Below are 15,000 nucleotides of genomic sequence, written 5' to 3'. Positions count from 1 at the left end.
TGTTGTGGTTTAGATTTCAGTCCCAGATTGTAATTTGATATGTTAATAGAAAGCTTGTATGAAAATAGTTAGATACATGCTTTATCTTTCTTAGAGAGATTATAGTTTCTGCCAACTTTCATAAATCAGCACAACTCACTCACAGTAATAACCATGACTCTATTTACCATCTTTAATATCATTACCTCTATCAATCTTACTATGCATCTCATCCAATATCCTTAACCCTCCACAAAAGTAAATAGATAAATAAATAAAAATAAATAAACAAATAATTATATTTTTTCTTCTTCCATCCTTCCAGCCTGTTCACGAAGATGATGTCGTATTTTACAAGAGTATTGACAACGGACCCCCACTCCGCTGTGTTGCCAAACTCCGATACTCCGTTTCCCCACAAGTCACGGGCTCCCTTGTCGGCCTGGACTGTCAGCGAGCGGGGAAGAAGAACTGGGACAATGACATGAGGAACGGGATGTCGACGACGGTGACTTCAAGCTCCTCCACGGGCTTCTCCTGCGACGACGTGTTCCCCGCTCCCTGGTGGCCCGAGAGTTGGGACAGCATGATCGGAAATTGCCGAAATGCGCCGGTATCGCCCTCGTTCATGCCGTCATCTGCAAACGTCTTCTCGTCCTTCTCTGAAGATTGTTATTGCTTCTCGTCTTCACTCCCGTCATCAATGGAGGAGGACTGTTACTGCCACTCTTCTTCGGCAGCCATTGCCACCGAACCCTATGACTGTTTGTGTGAAAGCATCAGCAGCAGTTCCTCAGGTATAGATTGTCTGTGTGAGGAGTCGAGCTCATCTTCCTTCTATGAGCCCGACTGCCTTTGTGAGCCATCCAGTAGCAGCTTCAGTAGCAGCTTGGATTGCCTTTGTGAACCAAGTAGCAGTAGTTTCAGTAGCAGCATAGACTGCCTTTGTGAACCAAGTAGTAGCAGCTTCAGTAGCAGCTTAGATTGTCTTTGTGAGCCAAGTAGTAGCAGCTTCAGTAGCAGCCTAGACTGCCTGTGTGAGTCTAGCAGCAGCAGCAGCAGCTTTAGCTCAAGTTCGTCATCAAGTTCCAGTTCAAGCAGTTCCAGTGAGTCCTATTCATCCTCTTCAAGCAGCTCCAGTTCCAGCAGCTCTAGTTCTTGCTCAAGTGAAAGCATTTCCTCAAGCAGTTCCAGCAGTTCAAGTAGTTCAAGTTCAAGCAGTTCTAGTTCCAGCTCGAGCAGTTCAAGTTCAAGCAGCTCTAGCTCAAGCAGTTCAAGTTCAAGTAGTTCTAGCTCGAGTAGTTCCAGTTCCAGTAGTTCTAGTTCAAGCAGTTCAAGTTCTAGTAGTTCCAGCTCAAGCAGTTCAAGTAGTTCTAGCTCAAGCAGCTCAAGTTCAAGTTCCAGCAGTTCAAGTTCAAGCAGTTCCAGTAGTTCGAGTTCAAGCAGCTCAAGTTCGAGTAGTTCTAGCTCAAGCAGTTCCAGCTCAAGCAGTTCCAGTAGCTCTAGTAGTTCAAGTTCAAGCAGTTCGTGTAAGTATAAATTATGATGATTTTTGTGGACCTTTTATTTTTTATTTATTTATTTATTATTATTTTTTTTAATCAAGAAGAAATAACAGAAATCTCTACTCAACAGGTCCTGGGTACTTGGGTACTGTCCTCACAAATGCATAATCTTTTGCACCAAGGTTTAACTTTTAACTGCCTACCAATCTATGTAGTGTTTTTTCCTTATCTCTGCTTTGCATGTCATGCTTCTCTTTGAGAACTGGTTTTCCTTCATAAGCCTAGTAGTTGTAGATGCGTGTGATAGCCTCAACTGTAGATATTTTTTTGGAATGGCTGTCCTTGCCCACGTATTTAAGATTTTTAATTTTTTTATTTTTTTACAGGAATATCCAAATACCCAAAGCTCCATACTTTACCTACGAAACAAATCTATAACCTAAACATGTAACTTGGGTTTTTCAGCAAGCAGCAGTAGTTCTTCAAGCAGCAGCAGTTCCTCAAGCAGCAGTAGTTCCTCAAGTAGCAGCAGTTCCAGCAGTAAGTACTCTTCATTTTCTCAACATAGAATCTGCAGTGGTTTAGGGCAACAGCGACATACAACCTTTGGTGATGGGAGTTCCAAGTTGTGTGTCCCATGTGCCAGGTTGTCTGTCTTCAGCCTTCAAATACTATTTTTTCCCACATATTTTACTATTTATTGTGAACTACAGCAAGAGATATTTGGTCAAAATTTCAATTGAGTTCTATTTCTAACACCTATGTAGGGCATGAAAACCATTCATCATTACCTGCATATCTTCCAGACATACCATTATATGGTTTTAAGTATATCTGCAAATACATACATACACTGTACACATATTCATAGATATATGTGTATATATGCACAATACAAAGCCAAAAAATGCACATGCACGCCACGCCCCCGTATCCTTTATATCAGCAAACTTCTATTATGTTGGGTTTATTGTATTTCATTACTTTAAACCTTAGCACATTTGTGGCACCCTTATGATGAGTAGCAGAAAGGAAGGCCCCCATGTCTGCTATAGAAATATATGTGGACATCGCACCTTGATTTAAAGTGAAGCACCTCACCAGATCCACGTGGAATCAAATATAACTAAGACTGCCAACGAGGAACTTGGCATGGCACCCGCACCGAGCAAAACAAGGTCACCTCTGGACATCTGACAAATGAGCACAGTTGCACCTCTCCGAAAGACTGATAGCGCTGCCCCGAGTTCAAATCCCGCACTGTCAGTTTTTGTGACGGTAACCCGTACTTTTCCCTACTAGAAGCACAAGAAACAGAGGGGCATTCTTTGATCTAAGTCACAGGAGCCTGTCCCCATATAAATTATTTTCGTTATTATCTTCTTTAGTCATAATGTGTCGTCTCACTGAAAGAGAAAAATGCCAATTATTTTAGGTTCGTCGAGTTCAAGCAGTAGCAGTTCCTCAAGTAGTAGTAGCTCCTCAAGTAGTAGCAGTTCTTCAAGCAGCAGCAGCAGTAGCTCTTCAAGTAGCAGTAGTAGTAAGAGGAAAATAGTTATTTTAAAAATAAGTATTAGATAATGCACAAAGATAACATACGTCGGAGCACCAGGAATGCACTTCACACACACACACACACACACTCACACACACACACACACACACACACACACACACACTCACACACACATACACACACACACACACACACATTGTCACTATTGTCTTTAATAATTACCATCATTGTTTCTATGATATATCTTACTAGGGTTAAGTATATGAAACATATCACACGATAGCATATAGTCAAACTATGTAGCTTACTGAAAGAGACATGTGACAATCATTTTAGGTTCCTCAAGCAGTAGCAGCTCCTCCTCTAGCAGTAGCAGCTCATCGAGCAGTAGTAGTTCCTCAAGCAGTAGTAGTTCCTCAAGCAGTAGTAGTTCCTCAAGCAGTAGCAGCTCTTCAAGCAGCAGCAGCTCGAGTAGTAGCAGTAGTTCCTCAAGCAGCAGCAGCTCGAGCAGTAGCAGTAGTTCCTCAAGCAGCAGCAGCTCCTCAAGTAGTAGCAGTTCCTCAAGCAGTAGCAGTTCCTCGAGCAGTAGCAGCTCCTCAAGCAGCAGCAGTTCCTCGAGCAGTAGCAGCTCCTCAAGTAGTAGTTCCTCAAGCAGTAGTAGTTCCTCAAGCAGCAGCAGTTCTTCGAGCAGTAGCAGCTCCTCGAGCAGTAGCAGCTCCTCAAGTAGTAGTTCCTCGAGCAGTAGCAGCTCCTCAAGTAGTAGTAGTTCGTCAAGCAGTAGCAGTTCCTCGAGCAGTTGCAGCTCAAGCAGCAGCAGCTCCTCATGCAGTAGTTCCTCGAGCAGTAGCAGCTCCTCAAGCAGCAGTAGCAGCTCCTCGAGCAGCAGTAGCAGCTCCTCGAGCAGCAGTAGCAGCTCCTCGAGCAGCAGTAGCAGCTCCTCGAGCAGCAGTAGCAGCTCCTCGAGCAGCAGTAGCAGCTCCTCGAGCAGCAGTAGCAGCTCCTCGAGCAGCAGTAGCAGCTCCTCGAGCAGCAGTAGCAGCTCCTCGAGCAGCAGTAGCAGCTCCTCGAGCAGCAGTAGCAGCTCCTCGAGCAGCAGTAGCAGCTCCTCGAGCAGCAGTAGCAGCTCCTCGAGCAGCAGTAGCAGCTCCTCGAGCAGCAGTAGCAGCTCCTCGAGCAGCAGTAGCAGCTCCTCGAGCAGCAGTAGCAGCTCCTCGAGCAGCAGTAGCAGCTCCTCGAGCAGCAGTAGCAGCTCCTCGAGCAGCAGTAGCAGCTCCTCGAGCAGCAGTAGCAGCTCCTCGAGCAGCAGTAGCAGCTCCTCGAGCAGCAGTAGCAGCTCCTCGAGCAGCAGTAGCAGCTCCTCGAGCAGCAGTAGCAGCTCCTCGAGCAGCAGTAGCAGCTCCTCGAGCAGCAGTAGCAGCTCCTCGAGCAGCAGTAGCAGCTCCTCGAGCAGCAGTAGCAGCTCCTCGAGCAGCAGTAGCAGCTCCTCGAGCAGCAGTAGCAGCTCCTCGAGCAGTAGCAGCTCAAGCAGTAGCAGTTCCTCCAGCAGTAGCAGCTCAAGCAGTAGCAGTTCCTCAAGCAGTAGCAGCTCAAGCAGTAGCAGTAGTTCCTCAAGCAGTAGCAGCTCAAGTAGTAGCAGTTCCTCAAGCAGTAGCAGCTCCTCGAGCAGTAGCAGCTCCTCGAGCAGCAGTAGCAGCTCCTCGAGCAGCAGTAGCAGCTCCTCGAGCAGCAGTAGCAGCTCCTCGAGCAGCAGTAGCAGCTCCTCGAGCAGCAGTAGCAGCTCCTCGAGCAGCAGTAGCAGCTCCTCGAGCAGCAGTAGCAGCTCCTCGAGCAGCAGTAGCAGCTCCTCGAGCAGCAGTAGCAGCTCCTCGAGTAGCAGTAGCAGCTCCTCGAGCAGCAGTAGCAGCTCCTCGAGCAGCAGTAGCAGCTCCTCGAGCAGCAGTAGCAGCTCCTCGAGCAGCAGTAGCAGCTCCTCGAGCAGCAGTAGCAGCTCCTCGAGCAGCAGTAGCAGCTCCTCGAGCAGCAGTAGCAGCTCCTCGAGCAGCAGTAGCAGCACCTCGAGCAGCAGTAGCAGCTCCTCGAGCAGCAGTAGCAGCTCCTCGAGCAGCAGTAGCAGCTCCTCGAGCAGCAGTAGCAGCTCCTCGAGCAGCAGTAGCAGCTCCTCGAGCAGCAGTAGCAGCTCCTCGAGCAGCAGTAGCAGCTCCTCGAGCAGCAGTAGCAGCTCCTCGAGCAGCAGTAGCAGCTCCTCGAGCAGCAGTAGCAGCTCCTCGAGCAGCAGTAGCAGCTCCTCGAGCAGCAGTAGCAGCTCCTCGAGCAGCAGTAGCAGCTCCTCGAGCAGCAGTAGCAGCTCCTCGAGCAGCAGTAGCAGCTCCTCGAGCAGCAGTAGCAGCTCCTCGAGCAGCAGTAGCAGCTCCTCGAGCAGCAGTAGCAGCTCCTCGAGCAGCAGTAGCAGCTCCTCGAGCAGCAGTAGCAGCTCCTCGAGCAGCAGTAGCAGCTCCTCGAGCAGCAGTAGCAGCTCCTCGAGCAGTAGCAGCTCCTCGAGCAGTAGTAGCAGTTCGTCGAGCAGTAGTAGCAGTTCCTCAAGCAGTAGCAGCTCCTCGAGCAGTAGTAGCAGTTCCTCAAGCAGTAGCAGTAGTTCCTCAAGCAGTAGCAGCTCAAGCAGTAGCAGCTCCTCGAGCAGTAGTAGCAGTTCCTCAAGCAGTAGCAGCTCCTCGAGCAGTAGCAGTTCCTCGAGCAGTAGCAGTTCCTCAAGCAGTAGCAGCTCCTCAAGCAGTAGCAGTTCCTCAAGCAGTAGCAGCTCAAGCAGTAGCAGTTCCTCAAGCAGTAGCAGTAGTTCCTCAAGCAGTAGCAGTAGTTCCTCAAGCAGTAGCAGTTCCTCGAACAGTAGCAGCTCCTCGAGCAGTAGTTCGTCAAGCAGTAGCAGCTCCTCGAGCAGTAGCAGTAGTTCCTCAAGCAGTAGCAGCTCAAGCAGTAGCAGCTCCTCGAGTAGTAGTAGCAGTTCCTCGAGCAGTAGCAGTTCCTCGAGCATTAGCAGCTCTTCGAGCAGTAGCAGCTCGTCAAGCAGTAGCAGCTCCTCGAGCAGTAGCAGCTCCTCGAGCAGTAGCAGCTCCTCGAGCAGTAGCAGCTCCTCGAGCAGTAGCAGCTCCTCGAGCAGTAGCAGTAGTTCCTCAAGCAGTAGCAGTAGTTCCTCGAGCAGTAGCAGTAGTTCCTCGAGCAGTAGCAGTAGTTCTTCAAGCAGCAGTAGTTGTAAGACCCTGTTCTTCATTAGACCACGCCGGAGCACGCTAAAGGACATCATTTAAATCTCACAGAATTGCACTGTGGCATAAGATTCTTATATGTATGAATATCACACAATATGCATCAATATCACAGGATATGCAAATTATAACACAAAATGCAATAATATCACACGATAAGCAGATTATAACACAAAATGCAATAATATCACACTATATGCAATATTGGCACACGGTATGCAATTATTTGTATATCACACAATATGCATTAATATCACACGATAAGCAGATTATAACACAAAATGCAATAATATCACACTATATGCAATATTAGCACACGATATGCAAATTATAAGGCAATATGCAATTATATCACACATTTGCAATAACAGCACACAGGTTCAGCTAAGATTACTATATGCTGACTCACTAACCCGCAACTGCAGCATAGTCATGACACCACATGCACGATAAAATGCACCATCACTTTAGATCACTACATCCATCGCATTGCGTATGCTTGGTTAATTCGGTGCCTTGAAAAAAAAGAAAAAAAGAAAAGAAAATATCTGAGACATTTTAGAGGTTATAAAATGGCGCACAACAATATTTTTTTTTACTCCAGTAACGACCACAAGGAGTCCACGGCCAATTCGCGTCTATTTCATATTTTGTTGATTTAATCCGTCATCTCTGGCATAAACATCGATATTTTTTATTCTATTGCACTATAATCACGATATATAGTGCAATTACGTGATGATATCGGTGCTCATCTCCTAGGTGAAGGTTTTAATTGACAAAATATTTAAGAAACGTTTTGTCGGACATTTGGTCTTGGACGCACTGACATCCATATGCAATATCACTCTTATAAACAAACGGCGTGAATTTAAAGTAATCCTCAATATTCTATTTTCAGAAATCTTTTATTTGTGCATAACCTATCACAATTGAACTTTCAGTATCATTCATTTTATTTGTTTATTATCATATTTTAATGAGTCAATTTTACGACATCAAATTACAATACATTGTACACATACACTTTGAGTAATCGTTGAAATATATATATAAAACTTATACATAATATATACATACAGTATACATTTACCAAATCATGATTCAATATATGTAATAACCTAATATAGGAACTAGAAAACATACAACGCAATTTCGTTTTCAAAAAATATAGTAAAATGAAATGTAAGCATTTGTTATAATTTCTGTATAAATCACCACGGTCTGCCAATGAGTCTGATAAGAGCAAACTGTGACAATTATATTCTTTTAGGTTCCTCAAGCAGTAGTTCCTCAAGCAGTAGCAGTTGTTCCTCAAGCAGTAGTAGTTCCTCAAGCAGTAGCAGTTCCTCAAGCAGTAGCAGCTCCTCAAGCAGTAGCAGCTCCTCGAGCAGTAGCAGTTCCTCAAGCAGTAGCAGCTCCTCAAGCAGTAGCAGCTCCTCAAGCAGTAGCAGCTCCTCAAGCAGTAACAGCTCCTCAAGCAGTAGCAGCTCGTCAAGCAGTAGCAGCTCCTCAAGCAGTAGCAGTTCCTCGAGCAGTAGCAGTTTCTCGAGCAGTAGTAGTTCCTCAAGCAGTAGCAGCTCCTCAAGCAGTAGCAGCTCCTCAAGCAGTAACAGCTCCTCAAGCAGTAGCAGCTCGTCAAGCAGTAGCAGCTCCTCAAGCAGTAGCAGTTCCTCGAGCAGTAGCAGTTTCTCGAGCAGTAGTAGTTCCTCAAGCAGTAGCAGCTCCTCAAGCAGTAGCAGTTCCTCGAGCAGTAGCAGTAGTTCCTCAAGCAGTAGTAGTTCGTCAAGCAGTAGTAGTTCGTCAAGCAGTAGCAGTTCCTCGAGCAGTAGCAGTTGTTCCTCAAGCAGTAGTAGTTCGTCAAGCAGTAGTAGTTCGTCAAGCAGTAGCAGTTCCTCGAGCAGTAGCAGTTGTTCCTCAAGCAGTAGTAGTTCGTCAAGCAGTAGTAGTTCGTCAAGCAGTAGCAGTTCCTCGAGCAGTAGCAGTTGTTCCTCAAGCAGTAGTAGTTCGTCAAGCAGTAGTAGTTCGTCAAGCAGTAGCAGTTCCTCGAGCAGTAGCAGTTGTTCCTCAAGCAGTAGTAGTTCGTCAAGCAGTAGTAGTTCGTCAAGCAGTAGTAGTTCCTCGAGCAGTAGCAGTAGTTCCTCAAGCAGTAGCAGCTCGTCAAGTAGTAGCAGCTCCTCAAGCAGTAGCAGTTCCTCGAGCAGTAGCAGTTGTTCCTCAAGCAGTAGTAGTTCGTCAAGCAGTAGTAGTTCGTCAAGCAGTAGCAGTTCCTCGAGCAGTAGCAGTTGTTCCTCAAGCAGTAGTAGTTCCTCAAGCAGTAGCAGTTCCTCAAGCAGTAGCAGTTCCTCAAGCAGTAGTAGTTCGTCAAGTAGTAGCAGCTCCTCAAGCAGTAGCAGTTCCTCGAGCAGTAGCAGTTCCTCAAGCAGTAGTAGTTCGTCAAGTAGTAGCAGCTCCTCAAGCAGTAGCAGTTCCTCGAGCAGTAGCAGTTGTTCCTCAAGCAGTAGTAGTTCGTCAAGCAGTAGTAGTTCGTCAAGCAGTAGTAGTTCCTCGAGCAGTAGCAGTTGTTCCTCAAGCAGTAGTAGTTCCTCAAGCAGTAGCAGTTCCTCAAGCAGTAGCAGTTCCTCAAGCAGTAGTAGTTCGTCAAGTAGTAGCAGCTCCTCAAGCAGTAGCAGTTCCTCGAGCAGTAGCAGTTCCTCAAGCAGTAGTAGTTCGTCAAGTAGTAGCAGCTCCTCAAGCAGTAGCAGTTCCTCAAGCAGTAGCAGTTCCTCGAGCAGTAGCAGTTCCTCAAGCAGTAGCAGCTCCTCGAGCAGTAGTAGTTCGTCAAGCAGTAGTAGTTCATCAAGCAGTAGCTGCTCCTCAAGCAATAGCAGTTCCTCTAGCAGTAGCAGTAGTTCTTCAAGCAGTAGCAGCTCCTCGAGCAGTAGCAGTAGTTCCTCAAGCAGTAGCAGCTCCTCAAGCAGTAGCAGTTCCTCAAGCAGTAGCAGTTCCTCGAGCAGTAGCAGCTCCTCAGGCAGTAGCAGTTGTTCCTCAAGCAGTAGTAGTTCGTCAAGTAGTAGCAGCTCCTCAAGCAGTAGCAGCTCCTCAAGCAGTAGCAGCTCCTCAAGCAGTAGCAGCTCCTCAAGCAGTAGCAGCTCCTCAAGCAGTAGCAGTTCCTCGAGCAGTAGCAGCTCCTCAGGCAGTAGCAGTTGTTCCTCAAGCAGTAGTAGTTCGTCAAGCAGTAGCAGCTCCTCAAGCAGTAGCAGCTCCTCAAGCAGTAGCAGTTCCTCAAGCAGTAGCAGCTCCTCAAGCAGTAGCAGCTCCTCAAGCAGTAGCAGCTCCTCAAGCAGTAGCAGTTCCTCAAGCAGTAGCAGCTCCTCAAGCAGTAGCAGTTCCTCAAGCAGTAGCAGTTCCTCGAGCAGTAGCAGCTCCTCAGGCAGTAGCAGTTGTTCCTCAAGCAGTAGTAGTTCGTCAAGCAGTAGCAGTTCCTCAAGCAGTAGTTCCTCAAGCAGTAGCAGTTCCTCAAGCAGTAGCAGTTCCTCAAGCAGTAGCAGCTCCTCAAGCAGTAGCAGTTCCTCAAGCAGTAGCAGTTCCTCAAGCAGTAGCAGTTCCTCAAGCAGTAGCAGCTCCTCAAGCAGTAGCAGTTCCTCGAGCAGTAGCAGCTCCTCAAGCTGTAGCAGTTCCTCAAGCAGTAGCAGTTGTTCCTCAAGCAGTAGTAGTTCGCCAAGCAGTAGTAGTTCGTCAAGCAGTAATAGCTATTCAAGCATTAGCAGCTCCTCAAGCAGTAGCAGCTCCTCAAGCAGTAGCAGTTCCTCAAGCAGTAGAAGCTCCTCGAGCAGTAGCAGTTCCTCAGGCATTAGCAGCTCCTCAAGCAGTAGCAGCTCCCCAAGCATTAGCTGCTCCTCAAGCAGTAGCAGTTCCTCAAGCAGTAGCAGCTCCTCAAGCAGTAGCAGATCCCCAAGCATTAGCAGCTCCTCAAGCAGTAGCAGTTCCTCAAGTAGTAGCAGCTCCCCAAGCACTAGCAGCTCCTCAAGCAGTAGCAGTTGTTCCTCAAACAGTAGTAGTTCTTCAAGCAGTAGCAGTTCCTCAAGCAGTAGCAGTTGTTCCGCAAGCAGTAGTAGTTTTTCAAGCAGTAGCAGCTCCTCAAGCAGTAGCAGTTCCTCAAGCAGTAGCAGTAGTTCTTCAAGCAGCTGTTGTAATAAGATAATGTATTCTGTTCAGACACGGTGAAGCACTAAAAAGGAAGAAAAAGAAAAAAATAGGGTTTCACATATTACTATATATATCATTAATACACCAGGCACAGTCGCACCTTCTCTGATGCAGAACATTTTTTTAGGGGATAGTATTACAAAGTTTTGAAATATATTTCAGCTTGAAGTCAAGTCTAACGAGGAATGATTTGGTAGAAAGTATTATTATAAAGTAATATACAGAAGGTATCTTGAAACTAGTCACGCAAACACATGGTTATATATATATATATATATATATATATATATATATATATATATATATATTTATATATTTATAATCATATTTATAGGTGTGTGTTTGTGTTTTGTCAACTGCAGATTAGGAATTTACATCTTTATACATTTTCTTTGCAAAACTCTAAAGCTTCTTTATCCATCTTGTGAGTGAAAGAGGAACGTTAATTCTTTTAGGTTCATCGAGTTTCAGCAGTAGCAGCTCCTCAAGCAGCAGCAGTAGTAGCTCCAGCAGCAGTAGTAGTAAGATAGTTTCCAACTCAGACACGCTTTAATATAAGAGAAGCACTATAGCTCTGGATGATCATATACACAAAACACTAGTCCAAACGGTCTATAAAATCACAATTGACAAATAATTTCGTTGCTTCCGAGTGCGTGCCCATAAATTGTGTGCAATGAATCAAGCACCTTTTCACGTTTTACACATTTTTTTTTTTTTTTTATGAATGTTGTCGGAATGTTTCTATAGATAAGGGATGGGCGTGCACACACAGATATATGTGTGTTTATGAAGCATTTCCGTATAACTATGCAATACCACAGTATTTGTATATATTCCGTGTGTGACTAAAGTACTAAAGTGAAAAGGAAATGTGCCAATCGTTTTAGGGTCTTCGAGCTCAAGCAGCAGCAGTTCCTCAAGCAGTAGCAGTTCCTCTGGCTGCAGTAGCTCCTCAAGTAGTAGTAGTTCCTCGAGCAGGAGCGGCTCCTCAAGTAGCAGCAGTAGTAGTTCCTCGAGCAGGAGCGGCTCCTCAAGTAGCAGCAGTAGTAGTTCCTCGAGCAGGAGCGGCTCCTCAAGTAGCAGCAGTATTAGTTCCTCAAGCAGCTGTAGTAGTATGTACTTTTTTTTCCGCTAGAGCACGCAAAAGGATCTCAGTTAAAGCACGGAGATAGCACAATACATTACTGATCTTTCAGGGAGCCAAAGTATATACATATTCATATACACATAATAAAACACAGATATAAACATGCATTTACAAACACACACACACACACACACACACACACACACACACACATATTCCTATACATCCTTGAGCATCAATACTAACATAACCAGAATTACTACATCCTATACCATTATAGGGAAATGCATTCTATTCGGACACCCTCACCTACTTTCACCTACCTTCCCCCACAGTACCTGTATGCTAATTAAAGCACATACACTTTAGCCCTTAGTTATCCTGTATAATTTGCAAGGTACCTGATGACCAAGTATTTTGTACACATATACATGAAGATAAAGTGTCCATATTTCTTCTCGTTTATATTGTATGATAAAAAAAAAATAGAGCATACCATTACGACTTCACAATGCAACTGCCAGGTGTCGGCAAGCACTCTCGTTTTCAGTGTAAAAGGTTTTTACTGAAAGACAAATGCGCTGATTGTTATAGGGTCATCAAGTTCAAGCAGTGGTAGTTCCTCCAGGAGTAGCAGGTCCTCAAGTATTAGCAGCTCTTCAAGCAGTAGCAGGTCCTCAAGTATTAGCAGCTCTTCAAGCAGTAGCAGTTCGTCAAGTAGCAGTTGTTCTTCAAGCAGTGGCAGTTCCTCAAGTAGCAGTTGTTTCTCAAGCAGCAGCAGCTCTTCAAGCAGCAGCAGTTTCTCAAGCAGTAGCAGTTCCTCAAGCAGTAGCAGTTCCTCAAGCATAAGCAGTTCCTCAAGCATAAGCAGTTCCTCAAGCAGTAGCAGTTCCTCAAGTATTAGCAGTTCCTCAAGCAGCAGCAGTTCCTCAAGTATTAGCAGTTCCTCAAGCAGCAGCAGTTCCTCAAGCATAAGCAGTTCCTCAAGTATTAGCAGTTCCTCAAGCAACAGCAGTTCCTCAAGTATTAGCAGTTCCTCAAGCAGCAGTAGTTCCTCAAGTATTAACAGCTCCTCAAGGAGCAGCAATTCCTCAAGCATAAGCAGTTCCTCAAGCATAAGCAGTTCCTCAAGCATAAGCAGTTTCTCAAGCAGCAGCAGTTCCTCAAGCATAAGCAGTTTCTCAAGCAGCAGCAGTTCCTCAAGTATTAGCAGTTCCTCAAGCAGCAGCAGTTCCTCAAGTATTAACAGCTCCTCAAGTAGCAGCAATTCCTCAAGCATAAGCAGTTCCTCAAGCAGCAGTAGTTTCTCAAGGAGTAGCAGTTTCTCAAGCATAAGCAGTTCCTCAAGCAGCAGTAGTTCCTCAAGTATTAGCAGTTCCTCAAGCATAAGCAGTTTCTCAAGAAGCAGTAGTTCCTCAAGAATTAGCAGTTTCTCAAGGAGTAGCATTTCCTCAAGCATAAGCAGTTCCTCAACTAGCAGCAGTTTCTCAAGTATTAGCAGTTCCTCAAACAGCAGCAGTTTCTCAAGTATAAGCAGTTCCTCAAGTATTAGCAGTTCCTCAAGCAGCAGCAGTTCCTCAAGTATAAGCAGTTCCTCAAGCATAAGCAGTTCCTCAACTATTAGCAGTCCCTCAAGCAGCGGCAGTTCCTCAAGTATAAGCAGCTCCTCAAGTATTAGCAGCTCTTCAAGCAGTAGCAGTTTCTCAAGCTTTAGCAGTTCCTCAAGTATGAGCAGTTCCTCAAAGAGTGGTAGCTCCTCAAAGAGTAGCATTTCCTCAAGCATTAGTACGTCCTCGAACAGGAGCATTTTCTTGTGCAGTAGCAGTTCCCCAACAAGTAGTAGCTCCTCAAGTAGTAGCGGTTCCTTAAGCACTAGTGGTTCTTCAAGAAGTACCAGTTCCTCAAGCAATATTAGGTCCTCAAGCAGTAGCAGTTTCTCAAGTAGTAGTAGCTCCTCAAGCAGAAGTAGCTCCTCAGGTGGTAGCTGCTCCTCAAGAGGTAGCAGCTTCTCAAGCAGAATCAGCAGCCGCACTAACTCCTCAAGCAGCAGCAGTAAGACAATGTATTATGTTTCCTGAAGCACGCTGAAGCACCTTGAAGGATTTCAGTCCATGCACGAAATAGTTATAATATTAGATCATTACGTGCAGTTGACTTTGTTCGGTCTTTCAAACAGCTGAGTACTGAAAAAAAAATCACTTGTACAGAAAGATACAGGAGGCGATACCTACACACTTTTTTTCGATTAACGTAAATGTAGATCAAAACTTATAGGCAGCAGAAGTCACGCATGATACTATTTTTTTTATGAGAGAGAGAGAGAGAGAGAGAGAGAGAGAGAGAGAGAGAGAGAGAGAGAGAGAGAGAGAGAGAGAGAGAGAGAGAGAGAGAGAGAGAGAGAGAGAGAGAGAGAGAGAATTGTATACATTTCCTGTGTAAAACTCTAAGGCTTAGGCCTGCACTGAAACAGAAATGTCAGTTACGATTTAGTAATTCTCTGCTGTAAAATACCGCACACACTTGCTCAATAGTATTTGTTACAGTTTCTATGTAAAAATAATTGTTCTAGTTTTCTTATTGAAAGAGGAATGTGCCAATTATTTTAGGTTCATCGGGTTCCTCCAGTAGTAGCAGCTCCTCGAGTAGTTGTAGTTCTTCAGGCAGTAGCAGTCCCTCCAGTAGCAGCAGCTCCTCAAGCAGTTGTAGTTCTTCAAGTAGTAGTATTCCCTCAAGCAGCAGCAGTTCGTCGAGTAGCAGCTGTTACTCCAGAAGCAGCAGTAAGATAAAATCTACAGCCTTCACATACCCTGGAGCACCAATAAAGATTATCTGACCACCGTGGGACGCACAATAACAGCAGATCACTCTATGCACTTTTTAAACAAAATCCTCGAGATTTTCCGCGATCTCCATGACCGCTTAAACACCACTTCGACATTTACGCATATCCATAAAATCACACATGACAATATTAGCGCTTTTGTTCACGTGAAGCACCTCCACAATCTATTCGATCTGAACACGCTGCAACACCCTGATGGACGTCAGTTGCGGCACAGATAAATGCGCTGTATTGTTAAACCATTATATACATTCAAAATACTAAAGATTTGAATTATAATGTGCAAATGAATAAAACATCAACCATAACTACCACCACACGCAATTATGTTGGCACACAGCCTGCAAATGCTGTCCGCGGAATTCACAATCAAGCCTCTATATCACTTAAACATTTTTTTTCAGGAATGTTGAAATATTTGCAGAGAAGAGGTTGATTCTCATATATATATATATATATATATATATATATATATATATATATATATATATATATATATATGTATGTATGTATGTATATATATGAAACCAAACACACGCACACTCACATGAATAAACTTATTTGGTAAACTCTAACCACATGATTTTTTTTTTTCTAAAGGATTCTTGAAGGATCTTAAAGAA

At 45.0% G+C, this 15,000-nt stretch overlaps 2 protein-coding genes across 2 annotated transcripts in view; both read left to right on the top strand.

The window, feature by feature from the left end:
* Positions 1 to 15,000, top strand: part of LOC113817793 (serine-rich adhesin for platelets) — a 158,759-nt gene that overhangs the window by 5,146 nt on the left and 138,613 nt on the right. Inside the window, exons 2-4 of the mRNA XM_070139598.1 lie at positions 305 to 905; positions 1,120 to 1,508; positions 1,950 to 2,024. Of these exons, the coding sequence (XP_069995699.1) occupies positions 305 to 905; positions 1,120 to 1,508; positions 1,950 to 2,024 (1,065 nt within the window). The remainder of the gene's footprint in view (positions 1 to 304; positions 906 to 1,119; positions 1,509 to 1,949; positions 2,025 to 15,000) is intronic.
* Positions 6,454 to 14,368, top strand: LOC138866514 (serine-rich adhesin for platelets-like). The gene is made up of 10 exons (XM_070139576.1): positions 6,454 to 6,471; positions 6,683 to 6,750; positions 7,652 to 9,466; positions 9,599 to 9,780; positions 9,869 to 10,428; positions 10,573 to 10,645; positions 10,901 to 10,966; positions 11,336 to 11,554; positions 12,130 to 13,587; positions 14,142 to 14,368. Exons 1-10 carry the CDS (start codon positions 6,454 to 6,456, stop codon positions 14,366 to 14,368), a joined length of 4,686 nt encoding a protein of 1,561 aa, XP_069995677.1.

The sequence above is a fragment of the Penaeus vannamei genome, chromosome 26 (assembly GCF_042767895.1).
Source record: "Penaeus vannamei isolate JL-2024 chromosome 26, ASM4276789v1, whole genome shotgun sequence".
Taxonomy (NCBI): Eukaryota; Metazoa; Arthropoda; class Malacostraca; order Decapoda; family Penaeidae; genus Penaeus; species Penaeus vannamei.
This window is presented reverse-complemented; position numbering and strand designations above follow the sequence as displayed.